Source organism: Populus alba, chromosome 5 (genome assembly GCF_005239225.2).
Source record: "Populus alba chromosome 5, ASM523922v2, whole genome shotgun sequence".
NCBI classification, from domain to species: Eukaryota; Viridiplantae; Streptophyta; class Magnoliopsida; order Malpighiales; family Salicaceae; genus Populus; species Populus alba.
Window position 1 is genome coordinate 4,604,703 of NC_133288.1, and position 23,350 is coordinate 4,628,052.

General features: G+C 30.1%; 2 protein-coding genes across 2 annotated transcripts; one reads left to right on the top strand and one right to left on the bottom strand.

The window, feature by feature from the left end:
- Positions 1–240: 240 nt before the first annotated feature.
- LOC118031861 (uncharacterized) lies at positions 241–558 on the bottom strand. The gene has a single exon (XM_035036367.1). It carries the CDS (start codon positions 556–558, stop codon positions 241–243), a length of 318 nt encoding a protein of 105 aa, XP_034892258.1.
- Positions 559–16,844: 16,286 nt separating this feature from the next.
- LOC118032466 (mitogen-activated protein kinase kinase kinase 3) lies at positions 16,845–22,528 on the top strand. The gene is made up of 11 exons (XM_035037176.2): positions 16,845–17,465; positions 18,208–18,585; positions 18,916–19,003; positions 19,135–19,197; positions 19,367–19,527; positions 19,624–19,699; positions 20,507–20,566; positions 20,729–20,836; positions 20,955–21,191; positions 21,721–21,827; positions 21,912–22,528. The coding sequence occupies exons 1-11, from the start codon at positions 17,068–17,070 to the stop codon at positions 22,162–22,164; spliced, it is 1,929 nt and encodes a 642-aa protein (XP_034893067.1). The 5' UTR covers positions 16,845–17,067; the 3' UTR covers positions 22,165–22,528.
- Positions 22,529–23,350: the final 822 nt, after the last annotated feature.

Genomic DNA, 23,350 nt, shown 5'->3' on the forward strand with positions numbered 1-23,350 from the left:
GGGTAGAGCAACATCATATCCAAGTTTCTGCCCTTCAAAAGAATTCACCTCCTCTAATCTTGCATGTGTTTTTGGCTGTGGTAGAATTCCATAAAAAAACTGGGTTATTCCTTACAATAGGCAATGGACTGTTTCTGCCTTATTTTTCAGCTTCTTGATTGTTTACAGAGTAGCCATTATTGAATCCAACCTTGAAGTGAATTGCTCGTTCTCCCTGTTTCTCTCTTCATATTGTTTACATTAGGCAATGGACCTGGCGGCCGGGATTTGTCCAGCTTCAATATCCATTGACTCCCTCTCAGCTCTAGCAATATCACCTTCTGTAATTTCCTGGTAGGTCCCCACCAATAATTCAACATCCATGGAGACGCCACTAAAAGTACCCTTGCTACGGGCAAGCGATGCCATCTGTCTTAGGATCTTCGATTGCTTCCTTCCAGGGACTCCCATCACTGTCAAGATCTCTTTAAATTCTTGATCATGATCATCAACCAATGAACTGGTGATGGGGATGCAAGTCTCTTTGCTGTTGATTTTCACCGGTCTAGTTGTGAACATCGATCCACCAGTTAAGTTACCAATTGGAAGTAAAACTTATACAGCGAGAAAAACACACGCAACATCGAATCTTCCTCGTGCAGGGGCTGGCCATTGATGTGTCGTTGTGATTCTTGATGATTTTCTTGTGGTTTAAAGTTTACACAAGAACTGTATTTGATCCTAATAGTCATGGTTCAGTTCAGAGAGCAAAAGCAAAGCTGGTAGGGTTTGTGAGAAAACAAGAAACAATGATGGAGATTCTCTAGCGGCCTATTTCAAATCAAGAGGGCATGGTTCACAGTGTGTGTTCTTATATTTATACACACTAAGAGTCGGTCTATGATATATATATATATATATATATATATCTTAAGCAAAAAACAATTACTGATTTCCTACATTAAACCGGATTCAAATACAAATAGTAATGCTTTAGAACAAATACAAAGTCACTGTGACAGGTGCATGAACAAATTAAATACTAGATTGGAAACAAGTTTATCGGTCAACAATTCAACATCCTTCCTTGACTTGACTTTGGATAACTCCCAGTTGAGCCCTAATTAAGATTGTTCGTTAACGTCTTGAAGGGAAGAGATCTGCTTCTTGTGTTCTGGGCACAAAACATCATCCTGACAGCACTTCTGTGTCTTCTTGGCTGGTTCAGCAGTGATTTCAGTAAGGTCTTTCCCTGCTGTTAAGTTTCTGCAGCTGATGATCAAATAGCCTCTCTTTTAGTGAGTTGATAACGTTGCAGCCCTCGTCTAATTATTTGATTAAATTATATAATTCAGAATAAAATTGGATAAGTATATGATAAAAATATTACAAATTTAAGTTCTTGTTTGGGGGGCTACCTGTTATGGTAAACATAATTAAAATTATATTGAAATATCCAACAAACATAAAACAGGAAGGAGTACACTTAAGACCGTCTAAAGACAAATTAATGGTGGAATATTTTCGTGTTTTTTAAAAGAATATAATGAAAGTACGGGGAAAATGTCGTTTCAATAAAAAGGAAAATAATAAATAAAAGGACAACACAATAGTAGGTTTTATGCATTAATTACCTTGACTGTGACCTTAAAGGAAAACAACAATTTTATACACACACACACACTTGAGCCAGGTCTATGTTAACAAGTTTATGTTTTAAGAAAGCCCATGAACAAATATTGGGCCGAACCCTATCTTTTTTCATTGTAAGGGTTTGGTCCAAATGCATACCTTTTTTGCACTTTTTGTGAGGCCCTGGAGTTTGGGCTGGCCCAACCTAAATATACATAAATAAAAAAACAAAATAAAATAATCTCCGTTGTCTTAATTAGAAAATAAAATAATCCATGTCTATTTTTAAATTTATTTTTACATTAATACATTAAAATGATACACAAAATAACTAGAAATTAAAAAAAATAATAATAAAAAAACACGGGCAACAACAGCGCTAAACACCCTCTAATTACAAGGAAGAAATCAAAACGAAAATGATAAATAAGAGATGGAAAAGAGAAGCAAGTAATCCATGTCTATTGTTAGGTGACGTGGAATCTTATGCGTGGTATATATTTCTTAATAATTTCCAAATCTCATCATGAAGAGATGATACCACCGCCTCATACTGTATTTTTTAGATATTTCTTCTCAAAATTATATTTAATACTTAGATTCTGTTTTGAGCTACATTTTTAATTGGATATTTTGATAAAATATTTTAATAATAAAACTTAATTGATTTGATTAAACTTATTATTTTTTTTATTTTTTAATAAAAAAAATAACTGAATTAAAAAAATAACTGAATGGCTTGCAAAGTGAACTAATCCCTTTTTAATTCAATATCGTCATCCTCATTAATACTTAATTAATCTATTGTTCTAGTGGTTGAGGGATAAGTTTTATATAGCCATCAAGAGCTAAACTGCAGTTAGAATGTGAAATACATATTTTATAAATCTAAAAAATAAATCTAGTTTAAGAAAATTAATTCAAAAAAATGAAATGATCAATAAACGGAAGAAGCTTAGCTTTAGAGCGTGATTATTGTTGTTTTTTAAAATGTTTTTCATTCAAAAATATATTAAAATAATACTTTTTTATTTTTAAAAAATTATTTTTTATATCAGTAAAAATGATACAAAAACACGACAAAAATATTAATTTAAAATAAAAAAAAAATTAAAAATTTTAATTTTTTTTAAAAAACATTTTGAAATGCAAAACAAACACTATCTTATCTTAGTATGTGATTGCGGCTCAAACAGAAATTGATCAAAATTTTTATTTTTTTTGTTTTAAATTAATTTTTTTATATATTTTTTTATTATTTTAATGTGATGTATAAAAATTAATTTTGAAAAAATAATTGTTAAAACATCTCATTGAACCCACAATAATATATATATATATATATATATATATATATATATATATGACAAAACTCAGCCTGAGGTTACTTTCTGGGAGATGTATTATTGCAACAGACATCAATCACAATTGCCAACATAAGAAGGCAATGTGATTCCATCTCTTCCTCATTGATCTTCATTTGGGTGGGCCCTGCGATATCTCAATTAATCAAAGGTTGTTAAAAGAGGTTCATCTAATTTTATTTTTTAAAAAAAAAAAAAAAAAAAAATTGATCATAAGAGTGTTGTCCAAGGGAACACAAGCTTTCTAATACTGTCCGAATCATAACTGTCGTTTTTTCTAGAAGTTTCGGATGATTGTCAGTTATTTTCTCGGATGTTTTACAATTGGGCGTTACTACTGGGCTACGTGAATAGTTTTATAAGGAAATTTATGTTAGAAGATTGTCTAGCTACAACCTGTCGAGGACTGGAAGGCTTTCGGATTAGGTTAGAAGATGTTGTTTAGGTTGTTTTTTTTTATTTTTTTAATTGGTTTAGAGTTATTTTTTTATATTTTTTTTCTGATTAGCACTTTTAATTTCCATTTTAGGGGGGTTTTTAGTTTATTTAAGGAGTTATAATTAAATTTCATAAAACAGATTATTCTAAGAGAAACATCTAGTAATAAAATCTTAAATTATAATTTTTTTTGTCTAGTAATTGATAGAATTGCGTGTTTGCTTTTTATTTTTAATTTTTTACATCTGCATCAATTTGGTAGGTAATCTACTATATATTAAAACACCATATCGTACGGCAACTCAAACAAATATATTTTAAAAGTTTACTTGGAATATTCTGAACTTCATTCATATCCTTATGGACATATGTTTTTTTAATCCATAGAAAATATTATCCATTACAAACCATGTTATCCCCTGACACTTTATTCTAACATGCGTGTACCATAGAAGATATTTGGGTATGCAGTTACTTTTATATGAATCTCCCAAATTATTATTTTTTTTAATTTTATAATATTATCCATTATTTTTTATATTTTCCTCTCTCTTTTCTCTGTTTTTTTTTTTCTTAGATTTTCCTGCCCACTCTCTTCAAAATAGCAAACTGGCATGCTATTTTTATGTCAAATTTGATGCTATCAATCTTTCGATTTAATTTTTTTAAAAAAAAATTCATTATTTTACTTTGGGTTGTCTAGGAAATGGGTTTCTTAATTTTATTTTATTTTTTTTATTGTGTTATCTCGGTATCATGAATTGATTTATGAGTTTGGTAAATTAACCTTACCTCGAGTTATTTTTTTTTTTGTTATTTTTTTAATTAATTTTATAATTCAACAATGGATTCATTAAGAATTAAGCATTGTAATTTGTTTTTATATACTTTACATAAAGTTATCTTGTTATTGTGATTCAAATTGTGAATTTTATAAGTTTATATTTGGGTTATTTTTTCAAGTATTTTTTTTATTTGATTTTATTTTTAAATTTATTTTTTAATATTGAGCTGGTTAGGAATTAAAATTTATGATATTTTAGTGTGTTTTTATTATTATTTTTGTCTGTAAAACTATTTTGACTGTTTAATTCCTCCATGGTAGCTACCTTTGTCGTTTTATCGTATATGCAATGCACGTAGTCGTTGTATCATGCTACTGAATGCATCAAATTCTATGTATGATCCCTCCTTGAGACTTTAGTCTCTAAATTAAGTCATTTATGATATGGTAGACCTGCTCATAGAAATAGAAGATTGACCCACGCATCCATTGCTATAATCAAATATATATAAAACAAAAAGAAAAACGTTCATTAATTCACGCCATTTATGCACCAATAAATTAACTATCAATACAGCTAAACTAGCTACCAAGTCAACGGATATATATGGGATGAACAAAAGATCTTTGGTAGTATTTGTCACGTAGACGCCAACGTCCCTCAGCTAGTGTTCTCCTCAACCGTCGTACGTACGTATATATATCGATTGAGACATTTATATATGCTTACTTGTGAATGTGTTCGTTGTATGGAGACACCGAGCCCTGCATTACTCGTAATTGAACATGTAGAGAACTCTACCTGCTCTCTTCTCCGAATTTTCCATGAATCAATGGTTGTTAGGTTAGGCCTGATTTGTTCATTATAGATAAATCTAATTTAAGTTATTAGAAAAATTATTAAAGGAAATAACTATCTCCTTTAATCACATATAAAAAAACATAAATTATATGAAATGTTTACTTTTTATTATTAAAAAAAACATATTTTTCTTTATCTCTTCTTTCATCTTGACTCTCTGTATTAACTTTATAAGATTTGTAAAAACATTCGTATTCTGAAATATCACTTTAATTCTAGTAATTAAAGTAGCATTAAAGTAATTAATTCAAGAATAAAAAATAAATTTTCCTTAAAGTTCTTCAAGTCATAATTGAACATGTAGAGAATTGTAAAAATTAAAATTTTCATGAATTCTTTAATTTTAATTTTAATTTTAATTTTAATGTAAATAGTTGTTTTTACTATTTTTAAAGAGTCAAACACGTGCCTAGGTGTAGGTATAAAAAAATTAATTCCTTCATAATTAGTCACGGTTACATTAATAAAGTCAATAGACCATTGTATGAGTTACCAAGTTTTTGAAAAAGTTGATGATTTTATTATCCCATCTTGCTTTCACTCCTTCATCTCCAGCTTCGCCGTCCAAAGATTTCCTCCAATCTCATATGCAACAACAAAGCATACTTTTTAATATGATGGGTTTCGATCGTAAATACTACACCTTTTGCAATAAATATCCATGATATTTCTTTTCTCAGTCAAAAAAATGTTCCGTTGAGCCTTTGTTTACAGCATAGAGACAAGTGTTTCCGTTATAGTTTGTTTGATAATATGATTGTGGTTATTTTTTAAATAATTTTTTGTGTTAAAATATATGTTAATTAAAAATTATTTTTGATATTAGCACATCAAAATGATCTGAAAATATAAAAATATATTAATTTGAAGTAAATATAAAAAAAATAAAAAAAATTTAAATTTTTTTTAAAAAAACTTTTGAGATGTAGAAACAATATGCCTAAGCTTAATCTGTTTTTTTGAGCCCTCTCCATAACTGCAGAAAACAATCTGAGATTTGTTTTACACCCACGAGAGTCTTTTTGCCTCTTACTATTTTGTTACACAATTGTCCTAATGGAACTCCTCAAACATATATGTGCAAATCGTGATCTTCCAATCTTATTCTTGATCACTGCTGAAGATGAAACCGCTCATATTACATTATTACATTGCTCTTAGCTGGAAATGTAGCCGCTGCATGCTTTAACCATGATTTAAAAATAATGTTTTTTATTTCTAAAATATTTATGTGCAAATTATTAATTTTAAATTTATCTACCTTAGATACATAAAAAATCAAAAGTAATTATAATTATAGTTTAAAAACTTAAACCGGGAGTTCATTGGAGAGTCTATCCACCTTTATTTTTTTTAAAAAAATCAAAACAATATATATATATATATAAAGAATCGATGAGTTCTTTACTCGGGTTTTACCTAAGATGTCTAGGTCATGAGTCGACTCGGTTTTTTAACCGGATCAATTATTCTTCTTCTTCTTCTTTTTAAATTTAAATTGATTTAAATTTTATAATTAGGATTATTATAATAATATTATTAACTTCAACACTCAATGTAAATAATATATAAAAAATCATTTTATTTTTTATGCAATTATCAAACATAATTTTATCTTTATCTTATATTTTATTTTATCTTTTCTATCTCCACTATCTTCATAATTTTTTTTTTTTCAGAACAATAACTAAAGATAAATTAGCTCTACAAACATTTTTGACGAGGAGACCCACATTCAAAATTTAACCATTCGACAGCACTGAGGCGCAGGATTCTGTGGGAAAAAAAATGTTTTAATTGATATATAATATATAGTCCATTGAAAATTAAGAACAAAAGCTTAAACACAAATACATTTTCCGTTTTATTTATAAATCTTCCTTTTAAAACATCCCATATATATAGGTGAATATCTTCATGGACAGCTCTTTGCTGGTGCCAAGGATGAAAGAGGCAAGGTTACATCACAGATTTTATTTTGCAAAGAGGTTTTAGTAAAAGTTCTTTTTTTCTACTTACAGTAAAATCGTCTCCAGAAGTGTTGATGGTGTGGTGGTGAGATTTATTGCCACTTGATTTAAGATTAATTTTAATTTAATTTAACGATTAAATTAATGTTTATTTTATTTTTTAGAGTCAACAATCATGGACTGGCTTGAGAGTAATAATTAAAGATGTCGAATATTCAACGTCACGTCGTTGTGTACTCGCAAGCCCATGAAGATATTTATTTATTTTGTTCAAAAAATGTTTATTTGATCAAATTATTTGGAAGATAAATTGAAGTTGTAGAGAATGCAGTCCATCATAATCTTTGCATTAAATGCTTGCACATTATTGATGAAATGGACTTATTATTGTTAAAATAATTAAAATTAAATATATATTAAAAATTTTAATGATTTATTTATTACGAGTATTTAGTGTTAATCTAAATACAAAAAAAATATATATAAATTAAACTGAAAATATTATTCTACTATTAATAAATAAATCTATATAAATACTATTTAATAGTTATAATATATTGGAGAACCATATATGTGTTTGCATTTTCTTTTTATTTTTTAGATGGGGCATCATCAATTATGATTTTTGTACATGCAATGAGAATATATATCTTGTTTATTTACGCATATAAAAAAAAATTAGAAAGGAAAAACATCATTGGCTGAAAATTAATTGGTTTCTGCTTCTTCTTTTTTTAGATTTAAGAAACTGAAATATTAAATGAGGTTGAGAGAGTGATAATAAAATTGTAAAAGAGGAATGGATGAGGGGAGACCAACTTTAGTGTCAAGCCGAAATAATTTTGGTGCTTCAATATGCGAAACCATGTCAAAACGCACAAAAAAAGTTGTGGTTAGAAGTCAAAACGCATGGATATAATAAAAGTCAAATCTTTTTTTTTTTAGCAAAATTGACCAGAAGTCACCTCTAGAGTTTAAAGGTGAATCCTTGTGTATTTTGATTGAAACTTCAGGCAAATCCTCATGGATATTATTTGAGCAAGCTTGATCAAGGTCAGAAGTATTTTTTTTTTTTCAGATTTTGCAGCCACGGATATATATATATATATATATATCAGTTTTTACATACTTAAATTTAGTTAATTTTTTATTTTTTGAAAAATATTTTCTTGAAGGAAAAATAGACATTATTATTTGAGTTGAAAGAAAGTGAAGATTAAGAAGTGCTCAAAAATATAAAATGTAGAAGTTATTGTCAAAATTCAACTTAGAAGTTATTACTCAGATTTTTATTATTTTCCTTGCTTTATTTGGATTTGTTGAGTGTTTAGATTAGAACTTTTAATTTAACTAGGATTTTATTAATTAGGATGCTTTTTTTTATTTAAAAATTTTTATAGGCTATTTTTCAGGAAAAAAAAGTTATTAAATTACAAACTTTTTAGAAAATATAAGAGTTTTCTCTCTATTTCTCAAAAGTTTTGGATTGTAACTTTAAAACTTGACAATTATGATGCTTTTCTTGTATTTAAATAGTTTTGTAGGCTATTTTTTAAAGAAGATTATTGAATTATAAACATTTCATAAAATATAAAAATTTTCTTTCTATTTTTCTATAGTTTTGGATTATAGAACCATGATTCTTCCTTTGCCTCAGAAAATGAAAATGGGAGTTTTGGAATTGGCCCACTGATTTCATGTACAGTTCGAAGTTGTATGATTCATTTTCAAGCAAAATTTACACAGATTATACACAAGTACAGTCGTACAGAGGCTCTAAATTTGTACTGGCCAGCTTTTTTTTATTATTATTTATTATTATTATTAATAATATGGATGTCCGGACCAGTTTGCGTGTATCCTCAACTATTCTCATGAACTCTAAAATTAACGAATTATATAAGTCTCTAGTGATTATTATATAAGTAATCACATAGCTCAATATAAAACCATAAAGAAAACAAACCTTTTAGTTTCAAACTCTTATTATTGAATCATTTTTTGAATGGTTAACTGGCCAACTTTTATACTATGTTAAGAGGGATATATTAGAGAAATAATGTATAAAATAAGAGGGAGTGGGTGCATCTAGGGGAAGGATAAAGAACAAAGAAGAGATTAGAGGGATTCCTTTCATTCTCTCTTATTACCGAAACAATTAGATAGACAGTAAATCATATAGTATTTCTTTTTTCAATATGATGCACTGTAGAAATTTTGAGCAGAAAGATTGGAGACGCTTTTTATATGCTGATAAAACTAGACTAGTAGGACTTTGCGGGCTCAATTATACCTACAAAAAAAAAACATTTTAAAACTTAAATAAGTATAATGTTTGTTCATGGGATGAGAATAATAAATATTCTCTAGATATTTTAAGAAACAAGAATGAACTCGATTTTTTCTCGATTCTCACAGATGACATCAATTGATGAGGCTAGAAAAATTCTTAGTAGAAAGATTGGGGGTGTTTTACATGAGCTGATAAAACTAGATCTAGAGAACTTGGTTGACCCAACAACACCTAAAAAAAACTTTGATGCTTAAGGGCTTGTTTAAAAATATGGTTGCGGTTATTTTTTATTTTGAAATATATTATTAGAAAGTTTAGTAATTACACAATGAAAATAATCCTTTCTTTATAATACAGTATCTAATGAAACTGGAATCCTTAAGAACTATTTTTCAGACAATTAGGTCAATCCTACATGTGTAATGAATTTTATTTTTGACTTTGATATATAATTATAAAAAAAATATGATAATTTTTTAATATTATCCCTAATTCTCTTATATATCATTGTGAAACAATATAACATTCTTATTACAACTACAGATGATTGTTTTTATTTAAAGAATGCAAGAAGTTAGCAATCCAATAATTTTAGACCTAAAAAATAAGTACATAAGTAAATCAAATCCGTAGACTAATATATATATGATGTTCTTTTTTTAAATATGAAGACGCTGAACTAATTGAAATTCATGTGTTTTTATAAAAATATATTTTAATTAAGAATATCAAATTTATGGTTTCTTAGTATTTTTTTATTGGTTTTAATATCATTATATTAAAACACATTTTTTTCTCTAAAATGTATTTTTTAAAAAATTACTTTTAATCACACTACAGCAGCACCAAACGAGGCTTTATTATTTATATTTATATTATATACTAAATATTTATAGATGTGTAATTATAATTGACAAGGATTACGAAGAGGATTTCAATTCATATGAGTGTCCCGTGCTTGATTTAATTTAAATCCAATGAATCCAATTATTGCTCCCTTCATTAATTCCTACGTTTTGTGCCCATAATCACTTCATATAGATCAGACAAAGTCAATAATTTTCAGCTGAAAGACAAAATTTTTGATGGCATTAAAGCGCCCCGTTACCTAACTTAAGAAAGGAGAAGATAAATGTGCTTAAATTGCATTTTCAATATTGAAATCTAAGAGTGTAAAAGTATTATATATTATAATATATATTTCGAGAACTGAAATTTTAAAATCGTTAGTACTGAAGTGCTATTCTTAGCTTTGCTAACGGAATATTTTCCCAGTATAATATTAACTAGTTATTTACTAAATGTAGTGAGGGTATATAGTTTATGAAATTTATTATTTTTTATAATTGAAATATATATTTTCATGAACAGTTATGATTTAAATTCTTTAAAAGATATATTTAATTAAATAAATTATTTTTCTTAGTCAAGCATTTTCATGTTAAGTTTTTATTATTATTATTACCAATGACATGTTTTTTGAATTAAAAGTAAAGGCAATTAAAATATTTTTTGTAAGATAGTAATATAAGATAAGTAGAACAAAATGTATTTCTTCAAACTAAATTATGTTTCTTTACTAATTCATTTATTTATTTTAATAAAAACAATGTTTTTTTAATTAAAAAAACATTGTTTTTAAAATCATGATCTAAAAAGCAAGTATTAATAAAAAAAAAATTGAAATTCATATCTTAATATTTATTATGCAATTTAAGGAAAAAAAGAATAATTAGTAGGAGAAGATTTCTTGTGAGATTAGAGTAAAAAAAAAAAATATATACAAAATTTATTTTTTATTGAATATTAATGAACACAAAATTAAGATTATTTTGCATTTTATGTCCATATCTAGTAATTAATAAAATGATTGCTAATATTATAAAAAAAATTCTATAATCTTATTTAAAAATAAAAAACAAAATTGAATGGTATTTAATAGAATAATGTTTTAAATACAACTTTAGAATCGTTAGTAAGAGTAGTTTTTGCTTCTACCATTCAGAAACATAATCAATAACAAGTAATATATAAATAAACCCAAAAAAAAACTAGGAAGACATCCCATAAAATCCACACCCCACACATAAAAAATTTCACAATACAACATAGATGTTTACGACATTTCATGTATGTGAGATAAACCATCTATTTTTTAACATTGTTTGCAACTTTTATAAAATTCATAGGCACACATGTTCTTTCAGGTCCAAAATGTTCACCACATGCATCTATATAACAATAAATAAGAATGGAATTAATTTCATTATTAGGCACACATCTTGTAGTAGCCTGATCTGATCTTATTTTACAAAGATAAGGTTCATCCTATATATAATACTTAAAGTCATTTTTTATTTTATTTCTTCTTACTTAATTCATGTCATCCAAAAATAACCAACTACAAAGAAAGTTGACAATATTAGCAAATCATGGTTCATCCTTTTATAATTTCAAAAGCTGTTCATCTAGGAATGTTTTTGAAATTAGTATTTACTCTTCCTTATGCACCATCCTGCTCAAATGATCTGCCACTTAGTTTTCAATCCTTTTTTGTATCTTTTATCTTCAAATCAAACTCTTGAAGCAATATAATCCATCGTATCAACCTTGGTTTGGATTCTTTTTCTACAAGCAGATACTTGAAGGTTGCATGATAAGAAAAAACAATTACTTTAAATCCCAATAAATATGATCGAGATTTTTCCAAAGCAAAAACAACACCGAGTTCTTTTTTGGTAGTGGAATAGTTGCATTATGTAGGATTCATAGTTCTTGACACATAACAAATGACATGACTTTTTCTACCAACTTGTTGACAAAGAACTATGTCAATGATATAATGACTTGCATCACACATTATTTCAAAAGAAATTTTTCCAATTTAATGGTGGTATAATGGGTGATGAAGTGAGTAATTTCTTTAATTTATTAAATGCCCTTCAACAATTATCCCTTTAATTTGTTAAATGCCCTTCAATAATTATCATCAAAATCAAATGATACATCCTTTTGCAAAAGGTTTGTCAAAGGTTGTGCAATTCTTGAAAAATCCTTGATGAATCACTTATAAAAACTTGCATGGCCTAGAAGGCTGCTAATCTCTCTAAGGTTAGTTGGATATGGTAATGCATAATTAAATCAACTTTTTTTCTTATTCACTTCAATTCCCTAAGTCGAAACTACATGTCTTAAAATAATGCCTTGTTGAACCATGAAATGATATTTTTTATAATTCAAGACTTAATTTGTGTTGATGCAATGTTTCAAAACCTTAGTTAAGTTATATAGACATTGATCAAAATAATTGTCATAAACTATAAAATCATCCATAAATACCTTAATGCAATTTTGTAATATCTCATGTAGGTGGGTGAAGATTTAGAGGAGAGGTCTTATATATGAGTATGTTTACCTTAACTAGTAAGACGTTTTGGGGCATGCATGACTTACCAAGAACAAATTCATGAGGCCCATGAGCCAAAATGGATAATATCTTGCCGGTGGAAAGTGGTGTTACATTGGTATTAAAGCCTAACTCATTTGCTGCCTGGTGGTGCTGGCAGGGTCATCAGATGGAAGCTAATAAAGCCAATTATTTGTCTTAGTTTAATTTGTTTTTCTGTTACTCTTTGCGGCTTCATGGTTAAATAAACCACATGGAATTCCTTCAGTACTTGTGGGGGATCCTCACTTGTAAGGCTTTGAAACATTGCATCAGCACAAATTCCTTGTTTTGCCATGTATTTTTTGAACTTTTGTTTTTCCTTTCACTTTTAGAATTGCTTGTCAAAAACATTAAGGTTAACAAGTTCTCCTTTCGTTTCCTTTGTCTTTCTATTTGCTTGTATAAAATATTTTGTCATAAATTAGTTCACTATTAATGAAAAATTAGATACAAATTACCCTAGCAATAGCACTAATGAAAATGAACTTTATAATTGAAACATCAATAATGAAAAACTATAAAGACCAAATAAATTAAATATTATGGAACTAAAATGAATTGTAACTAAAGCTACAGGGAATATGAAAACATAAAAAGTTTTAGGGGTAAAAAATAAAAATAAAATAAAATAATCAAGGGTTGTTTATGGAATTCAACTAAAACTAAATGAACCAAAATAGTAGATGTGAAGATTTATAGGACCAAAATGAGCTTTGAGTAAACTAAAAGGACATATATGGAAACCATAAAAAATCAAGGGAACAAAATGAACTTTTATTATTCACCTGAAAAAAAAAAAAATTTCAAGGGTCATCGATGGAATTCAACTAAAACTAAAGGATCAAAATAGAAAATCTAAAGGATCTAAAATAAAAAATTTAAAAAACTGAAGAGACCAAAGTAAACTTTGAGTAAATTTAAAAGGAACAAAACAAATAAATAATCACACCACTTGACTTGAATCTTGCTTGAAATTAAAATTCATTGTGCTGCAACCCAAAATAATAAAAAAATATATATATATATATATATTTTATTTTTTTTTAAAAAATTATTTTTAAAACATAAAAATAAACAAAGTCCTAAAATAAGAACTTTAAAGGATTTATAGTATAACTACAAGATTGTAAATTCAAATGTTTAATTTTTTGCACCTGAAATTGAACCCAGCTTTTTAAATGAAATCAACGTTACAACTCCATTCTATCTCATATTAAACATTGGAATTGAAGACTCCATCGATAAGAATTTGATGAAGTACTTAAAATAAAAACTTTACATAAAAATTGAAAAATTTTTGTATGTACTGAGATCCTGGGCTGAGATATATGGGTTGAAATATATATTTTTTGTTTGAACTTGATTATTCATGAAGAAAAAAGCTTTTTGTGGGATAATCACATTTCAATACTTAAATTAATAAATATATAAGAAAAAAAATAAAAATCAATTGGCAAGAAGTAAAATGTCGAGTCTGAAAAAACTCATTTATTTACTTTATAATCCAAGATATTTATAAATTTTAAGCACATTCATCATCTTGGGACGTGAAAAGTTCTATAATTTGTGAAAATATTAGTGTCCATTATTAATTATAATGTCTGATTATATCATTAATTAATGAAGAGATTAATGATTGTTAGTAACATACTAACAAGAAATAATCATCGACAAAAAAAGAGAGCTTATTTGCATAGAATGTGATGCTTAATCGCAAAAGAATACTGGCTAAAAACATAAGGTCTACCTTGTATAAAAATATGTTCTCGCATATAATCTATCAGGAAAAAAGTGGGAGGAGGGAAACAGCAAGGTGTATCCGTCTGGGGTTGGCACAAATCACACGGTGTTCTATTGTTTTTGAAAGTATTGTGCACCATCAAGACGAATACAGCACAAAAATAACTAGCAATCCCTCCTTAAAAATCTAGTTTAATTGGTCAGGTTTTAAATTTAATTTTTAAAAATTATCAGCTCGACTTCCACAAATCTCAAAATCATTTGAAGTTTACATAGTTTTTAACTTCAAGATTCATGAGATTAAATAAGATATACACAAACTGATCTAAATATTTACGTTAATAATAAAAAAAAAATAACTGGCTTCACATAGACTTTCTAGATATTTTTGGATAAATTTCACACACTTTTTTTTTTTAAAAAAATTTCAAATAGGTATATAGTTTATTTTAATGAGTGAAATCCAAGTTAGCATCATCCTCCAAATCCAATCACTGAAATCGTCACAATGATGTTTATAGTGAAAAAAATTAAAATAAATTGTAAGCTTGGTTAGTCCTGAAGAATTTAAAATACAGCCTTAGTCCCTAAGGAAAAGGGACTAGTTAATTCAGAATTAAAAAATAAATTGTCAATCAAAGTTAAAATTAATAAGTTTTGGAGAACAACCCTATAACTTTACCTCCTTCTCTTTTAATATTATTTTGTTAAGCTTAGGTAATGCATGATATCTAATGATGATTAAGTGACGTACAACATGTAAACTAAATCTATAGGGATCTATTATCAACGTGCACGCTTTGAGACTTTCCTCTCTCTTTCTATATATCTTTTTAATAACAATCACCCTTGGATTATATAATAATATAATTCTCCAATTGTTATTTTTTTTTTCAAGTATTAGGTTCAACAACCCTTAAATAATAAGAGGAATTTTTTTATTTTTTTTGAATAATTTATTAATAGAGTCTTGTAACAGAATCCTCGTTCATTGGTTTACAAAACCTTGAATTCATCCACGTATATGAGATAGTATAATATAAATCGCTTCAAAGAAATAATAAAAAAAAAAGTAGAAAAGGAAAAAAAAAATTGAAAGCATAATTTAAAAAATGAGCGAGGATTAGTTATTTTGTTATCAAGCCAGCTTGTGTTACAGTTAATTTAAAAAATTTATAATTCAAAACTTGAATTAAATTAAATTTTAAATTAAATCATAATATTATTGATTTAATGAAATTTAATTTACCTATGAAAGTTTAGTTTTATTAATCGAGTCAAATAATATTACAACCTAACTAGTTTAATTAAAAACTAATTAAAAAAAGTAAATGATATTATATTAATAAAAGTAATTAATAAGTTGACTTTTTAAATTTGGGAATTAATTCAATATGCTACATTTTATTTTTTCTAAATTAATTGATTTAACAAGACCTTGTTTAGGGTTGAGATATAACTTTTTTTTATTAAAATATAAATTTATTTATTGTTTTTAAATTATTTTAATGTGCTGAAATTAAAAATATTTTTTAAAATAATAATTTTAATTAATTTCAAATAAAATATATTTTAAAAAATAACTTTTACTTCACTATTAACCACGTCAAAACATTCATACAATATATGATAAATAAATAAACACCTTTTATTAATAAAAAACTGCAACCCACACGTAAAACCCCACTCTCTGTCCCCTTTCACTTCTGTCTGAAAGTTGGAAAACAATATTAAAAGAAAATGGCCACGTCATCACTCCTCTTTATCCAACCACCGCCGGCCGTCTCTTACTTCTCCTTAGCTGTTCCTCACTGTAGCCTCTGGACCCCACACTCACCTCGCTTTCTTTCTCTGAAACCCCACTTTATATATATATATATATATATATATTTTTTTTTTTTTCTTATAACTCATGTAAACAATAACATCTGTATCATTTTCCCCTATAGTATGGCATATGATCTAGATTCTTGAAAGTGAAAAGTAAAATTCTCTTTTGTTTTGAATTAGAATATTATTTATTATAAAACAGAAAGTAAACCCCACTTATCATGTGTTTTTTTATATATAAAATACTAGATCAGAATTTATTTATTTATTTTCATTTGATTGATTTCGTTTTTAAAATTATTTTAAAATTGAAATTGGATTTATCGATATTTTTTGAACATTTTTTATAAGAATAAAAGAAGATGTACGAGGATTATATTATATTAATCTCAAAATTAATGTGATTAAGAAACGGATGCTTCAGTTAAAACAATCTTACTCAAACATAGAAGCGGAGAAAACGTGTTTTTAATCTACTCTCAACTAACTATAAGCAAAACCTTGTTACAGAGCAATTAAGATGAGTTCTCTCTCTAGAAAGTTAAGTGAAAATCTAACCTTCTCTCTCTAAAAAGACAACAAAAAAGTCTCCTTTTTTCCCTACTTTTCTTTCTTCGAAGTCTCCTCTTTACACACACAAAGAAAGAAAAATCATATCTTGTTCTCTATTTTGGCTCGGAAGTTGATAAAGTTTGCATATTTACAATCTTACAAAGCAAAAAAAAAAATGCCTGCTTGGTGGGGTAAAAAGAGCAGCAAGAGCAAAGAAGGGAGTAATCAAGAGAACCCACATGGAAAAAATGATAAAAAAATCTTTAGCATCAAAGAAAACAAGAGGAGGAGCAGTCTTGATGAGGCGGCTTTGAGGAAGAATTCACCACGTGCCAACAGGGAATTTTCTGGCAGTGGTGGCTTATCTGCGTTTTCGGGTTTTGATTCGGATTCAGGTGAAAAAAGAGGGCTTCCTCTGCCTAAACCATTCACGAGTGATCTTGGTGGTGGTGGAGGAGGAGTCGGGTTTGGATCTGGGTCGGTTTCTGTTTCTAGTGTTAGCTCTTCCGGGTCATCTGGAGGTGAAGATCATGATAATAATCAGAGTGGTAATGGTCTGTTTGATGGTTACAGGTTAGTGTTTTTATGGAATTATGGGTTCGGTTTTTATCTTTTGGTGGGATTTGGAATTCTGGGTTAAATTCTGATTTGTGAAATGGAGTTGTTTGATTGGTGAATTTGATTAATTGTTTTTGGATATGAAGAACAGACTTGAGCTATTTTTAGGGGTTTTTGTTTGAGTTACGAAAAAGGGGGTATTTTTAAATCTTTTCTCTATGTTTTTGTGTCAGAGTATGGTTTGTCGTCTGAGGTTTCTGTCTCTTCTGTTTTCTCAGCTTTTTTGATTTCTGAACTTCCAAATACCTGTCCTTAAATCCCCTGCTCTCTCTCTTTACCGAGTTTTCCTGTCAGAGTTTGATTGCTTTGGGTGGGAGCTAGTTTCTCTTTCCAATCAAGTATTACTGATTTGGATTTTTCTTACCTGTTTGGACAGTCTTATGATTTATTGGACTTGTCCTTAACCATTTTAGTTTTCATTCGGGCATAAAATTAGGGGTGAACGTTTTTGTTAAGTTTTTAATCTTAAAATGATGTGTGAATTAAAGATGTCTACTTTATTGTAAACTTATCAGCTTTGTTCTTTTGCTTTAATTGTTAGTTTTAAGCAATGGATTTTCTGCTCCATTTGCAATATCTAGAGACGGGGTTTCTTGTATGTCACAATCAGCTTGCTGATTTGAAAATCTAGTTGGCTAAGCTTTACAAATCTGTAATTCGGTATGTTTCTCAAGTGCATCTGCCAACTGCAACCCAGGTTATCTGTAGATCATAAAGGATACGGTGGGGGTTCAAGGAGTCCTGGTCCACGTTCGAGGAGTCCTGTTCCAGGTTCGAGGAGTCCTGTTCCAGGTTCGAGGAGTCCTGCTCCAGGCTCGAGAGCAGCAAGCAGGCCTACTTCACCTCTCCATCAGCAGTTGGGTGGTTTGAGCATAGACTCCCCAACTGGGAGGCTGGAAGATGGGAAGAACGAATGTCATCCGCTGCCTCTTCCACCAGGTTCTCCCACTAGCCCTCCTTCCTTACCTGGCCTAAGAACTGCCGGAGCGACAGAGATGTCTACCTTGTCAAGATGGAAGAAAGGAAAGCTCCTAGGGAGGGGAACTTTTGGACATGTTTATCTTGGATTTAACAGGTGATGTCAATGATTCTGGTGGGACTAGTTAGCATAATCGTAACAAGTTTTAAGTCTTAATAAAATACTACTTGATGATGATTATTGGCACGATTTACTCATCAGTAGTCGGTGCTTGGAGACAATAATAGTTTTTGGGTATTGATTTTTTCTGTTTTAGTGTATCCATTTTATGGAATGTAATGTCTACTGTCTCCATCTGCTCAAAGGGGGAAAAAGGAGAAGAAGGCAATGGGAGTGCAACAGATCCTACAACACTGTTTTTATTTATGCTGTTCCTCTTGCAATTTATGGCTTTCTCTTCTAAATATTGTTTTGCAACTTAAACAGTGGGAGTGGGCAGATGTGCGCAATAAAAGAAGTCACGGTTATTTCAGATGATTCAACATCAAAAGAATGTCTCAAGCAGCTGAACCAGGTAAACTTGTTTATGGCATCAGATTCAGCAAACAGTATTATAGTATAGTTTCTACATGTGCATTTTCTGGTTTTCCTTTAGATTTTTCGGTGATTGATGATGCATTTCTAACTGCTGCTGCTTGCCAACAGGAGATAAATTTGCTTAGTCAGCTGTCACATGCAAACATTGTTCGTTACTATGGAAGTGAACTGGTACGAGTTACTTTTGCACATGAAAGTCTCATGTTTTCGCACATATGATTGAGAGGGATGATTGAAATCCATTTCCTGACATCTTAACTTCGATTTTGTTCAATCCGAGTGATCATTTGTGTATACTGGACCCTGATTCTGTAATCTCTTTGCCTTTTCATTTTCCCAGAGTGAAGAAAGGCTTTCAGTTTATCTGGAGTATGTCTCTGGTGGTTCGGTCCACAAGTTACTTCAAGAATATGGTGCCTTTAAGGAACCAGTTATCCAAAATTATACCAGGCAGATTCTTTCTGGGCTTGCCTATTTGCATGGAAGAAATACAGTTCACAGGTATGTGTTAACTGTAATTATGGTTAATAGTTTGCATCTGAAATCACAGTTTCTTCAGTCTCTCAATTGTTATATGAAATGTGTTGTTCATGGCAGGGATATCAAAGGTGCAAACATATTAGTGGACCCTAATGGTGAAATCAAGTTGGTTGACTTTGGCATGGCTAAGCATGTATGTCTCATCTACAACAGATTTTAAAATATAAAATATTTTCAAAGAAATATTGGACTTTTTTAATTGCCAATTTACTCCCAACTCCTTAGATGTGGAAGTAGCTAAATAAGAGAGTGTATGTTTGTGCAGATGATGCTCTCTTTCATGAGAATTTTGCCATGTGTGCACCTTAAAATAACAAATAGTTAGGATTCAAGTATTCTTTTCCTTTCAATCAGTCTTCTGGAGACAATCTGATTCCATGCGCCTATTATGTATGATTGCACATTTAACAAGTTGGCAGACACTGAAAAAAACATTTGGCTGATGAAATTTGAGAATAATAAATATTAGTGAAAATTATCTTGAGCACCCTATAGTATTTTAATTCTTTTGTAATTTTTCTAATATTACGGCGTGTTGTCTATATTTTTTATGTTAATTTAACTTAGCACCCTGTAGTTTGTAATGGTTTATCGCAACACATTTTGTTTAGACTCCATTAAAAATAAACATTATGTTTATTATGAATTGCCATTAAACTTGTGTTTTTATGTTAGGGAGATTTTTGCTTTTCACTTTTAATGTAACATAACTTTAACAATGTCACATGAGGTTATAAAGTGCATGTAATGTTAGAAAAATAGTGTAAGAAGGTGTTAAAAACACTGTATCATAGGTTGCCCAAGATAATTTTCCCTAAATGTTAATTCTATAAATTTTGCCGTTTTTTTCACCATTAGTATCAGATACCCTTTTTCCCTTTTCCATCTCTTTTTTTGGCTTATAATTGAAAGTGTTTTAATTTGTGTTATTTTGAATTAGATCACGACATGCTCATCAATGCTTTCATTCAAGGGAAGTCCTTACTGGATGGCGCCTGAGGTAGCCTCTCTCTCTATCTCTCAAGAAAAAATACCTTTCCTTGTCCTTTGCCTTACTCAAATCCAATATTTTGGTCCATTTTTTAGCCTTTCATTCTTCTTGTTCTTTTTGTTTTTTTCTCTTTAATTAATGTTACTGTTTTTCTGGATACTCTTATTGCAGGTGGTGATGAATACAAATGGCTACAGTCTTGCAGTAGATATATGGAGCTTGGGATGCACACTTCTTGAAATGGCAACATCAAAACCACCATGGAGTCAGTATGAAGGGGTGCGCCTCTGAAAATTTAGAACTTAAATAGAAGAAATTGTGTTGTGGCTATTGCTCTGCCATTTCCAGTTTTAAAGTGCCCCTTATCAAGACTGTTTTATCTTTTTGAATTTAACAGGTTGCTGCAATATTTAAAATTGGAAACAGCAAAGATATGCCAGATATTCCTGATTATCTTTCCAATGATGCAAAAAGTTTTATAAAGCTATGCCTGCAACGAGATCCATCAGCGCGGCCAACAGCCTTTCAGTTGTTGGACCACCCGTTTATTCGGGACCAAGCAACAACAAGAGTTGCGAACATCAACATTACTAGGGATGCCTTTCCCAGAACTTTTGATGGAAGCCGCACACCGGTATGCCTCTTAGATGCGTAGTAACCTAATAATATTTTAGATAGGTGTTTGCTCCTGCCAAATGAGCTGAACTTTAATTTAATATATAACAAGGGGATAGATGATTTACGTAACATGATTATTAGAAGGAATTTGTGACATGCTCGTGGAATTCACAGTAAAGCAGTGTTTGTTTAGTGAAAAGTGTACGTGCTAAACAGCTACGTGGTTTTTCACCAGGCCATTCAATCTCCTTCACCAAAACCTTTTGTGCTGTAAAAGAATTGTCCAAGAAAGTTTTTGTTGCTTCAAATGCAATATGAGATTGAATCTATCACGTTTGCTACATATCATTTGGCAATTGTAGACCCCTATGGTATTGTTACTAAAGATTTTATAAGAGTTTGTGTATGTGAAAGAGACTTCTTGTTGCAAAGTTTTCACTGCTGCTATATCCTTTAGAACTTTAACATTAGCGCTCATAGTCCTTTGCTTTTTAACCTAAAGTTGCACACTATCTAATTGCTTAATTATTATATCGTCTGAGCAGCCAGTCTTGGATCTGCACTCCAACCGAGCAAGTGCCAGTTCTTGGGATGGAGATTTTGCAATGAAGCCAGGGGTTAGTAGTAATACCAGAGCATTGAAAAATCCAAGGTAAATGGCACACTGCCATTGATTCCGATCATGCTTTATAATCTTTCCTAAGTTTTAAATTAACTTAAACTTTGTTGTGTGCAGGGACGATGGCGGAATGATCACATCCATGCCTGTATCTCCTTGTTCTAGCCCACTGCGACAACATGGGTCTGCATACAGGAATTATTTTTCTCCTCACTCACCCTATGCTATGGTAGGACAAAGCAGCTACCATGTAAGCGACCCCTCATTACATCCAATAAGACAAACTACATATACTCACGATCTTTTCTTTGATACCACCTTATTAAAAGTTCAAACACCTGGTACATCACCAAGAACGAGACCCATTTGAAGGAGTGTAAATATCAACAAAAATAGTCGAGCTGAACCATATAGGTGTAACATCTAATCGTTCCTTGCTCTTTCGAAGAATCCGGCCATGAGTTTTCCTTTTCCACCGAGTGAAGTTAGTGAACTCCTCTTTATAAACTCCTAAGAGGGTAGTGGGGGTGATCAGGGGAGAAGAAACTGAATTTTGAAGCGGAGGGGAAGGTGCTGAATTTGTTGATACCAAGACAACTCTCTTCATTGATTATTGTAAATGGCTGATGTCAGTTTGTTTGTAACATTCTTGGTGTAATCTAGTCTGTTGTATAAAGATTACTGCTAATACCAACTCGTTTAGCTAGATAATGAGAACATGTTGTTCAAGCTCCCCCCCGATTAGGCCTTCTACTTTGTTATTTTCACTGTTTCGTTTCTTCCATGTTTTTTCCTCAAAAAGGATTTTTAAGAATAATAGAAGGGTGAAGAACACTACATTTTATCTTGAATGAAGTTGCTGCACCATCTGTTGGCCTGTGGCCTGTGGCCTGTGGTTTTCGTTCGAGGTATTGCTTGCTTGAGAGCCTAGGGGCGGCTGCAGCAGAATCACAGGGAGCAGCTGCGTCTAGCAACTGCAGCTGGGGAGCTCTGGATGGCTAGACAGAGGCAGTGGTGGTGGTAGACCTCTACTACAACTTGGAGTTTGCAAGTGGGACGAGAGGGAGGGCTACTGTACCGATACTTTCCAGGACATTTTCATGATAGTGTCAAGAAAACGCGTCAAATTTGAAACTTCTTGTGGGCAAGATCTGATAATACCACTGGCAAATTTGATGTGACAAGGTGATGCTGGCAGCATTACAGCACAGGAGGAGGTTTTCAATAATGATGCCAAACGTACAGCGCCAGCTACTGTAATTCTATTTTTGTAGCTTCTGTCATCGATGGTTCCAAGCTACTCTCTACCCTCTACGCTACTCTGTTTGATGCAGGATTCCTTAGCCGGTTGTTTTGAGTTACTTGCACGACCGACTTGCTAATTATTGGGAAAAAAAGTTTGGAAAGGGATCATATAAAAAAGAGATCCAAATTCAATCCAAGCGCTAAATTAATTTTTTAAAATATTTTTAAATTATTTTGATATATTAATATTAAATGGTTAGGATACATGCGGATTAGTTTTTACTGGTTCTTAAACCTTGAGATTAAATCCC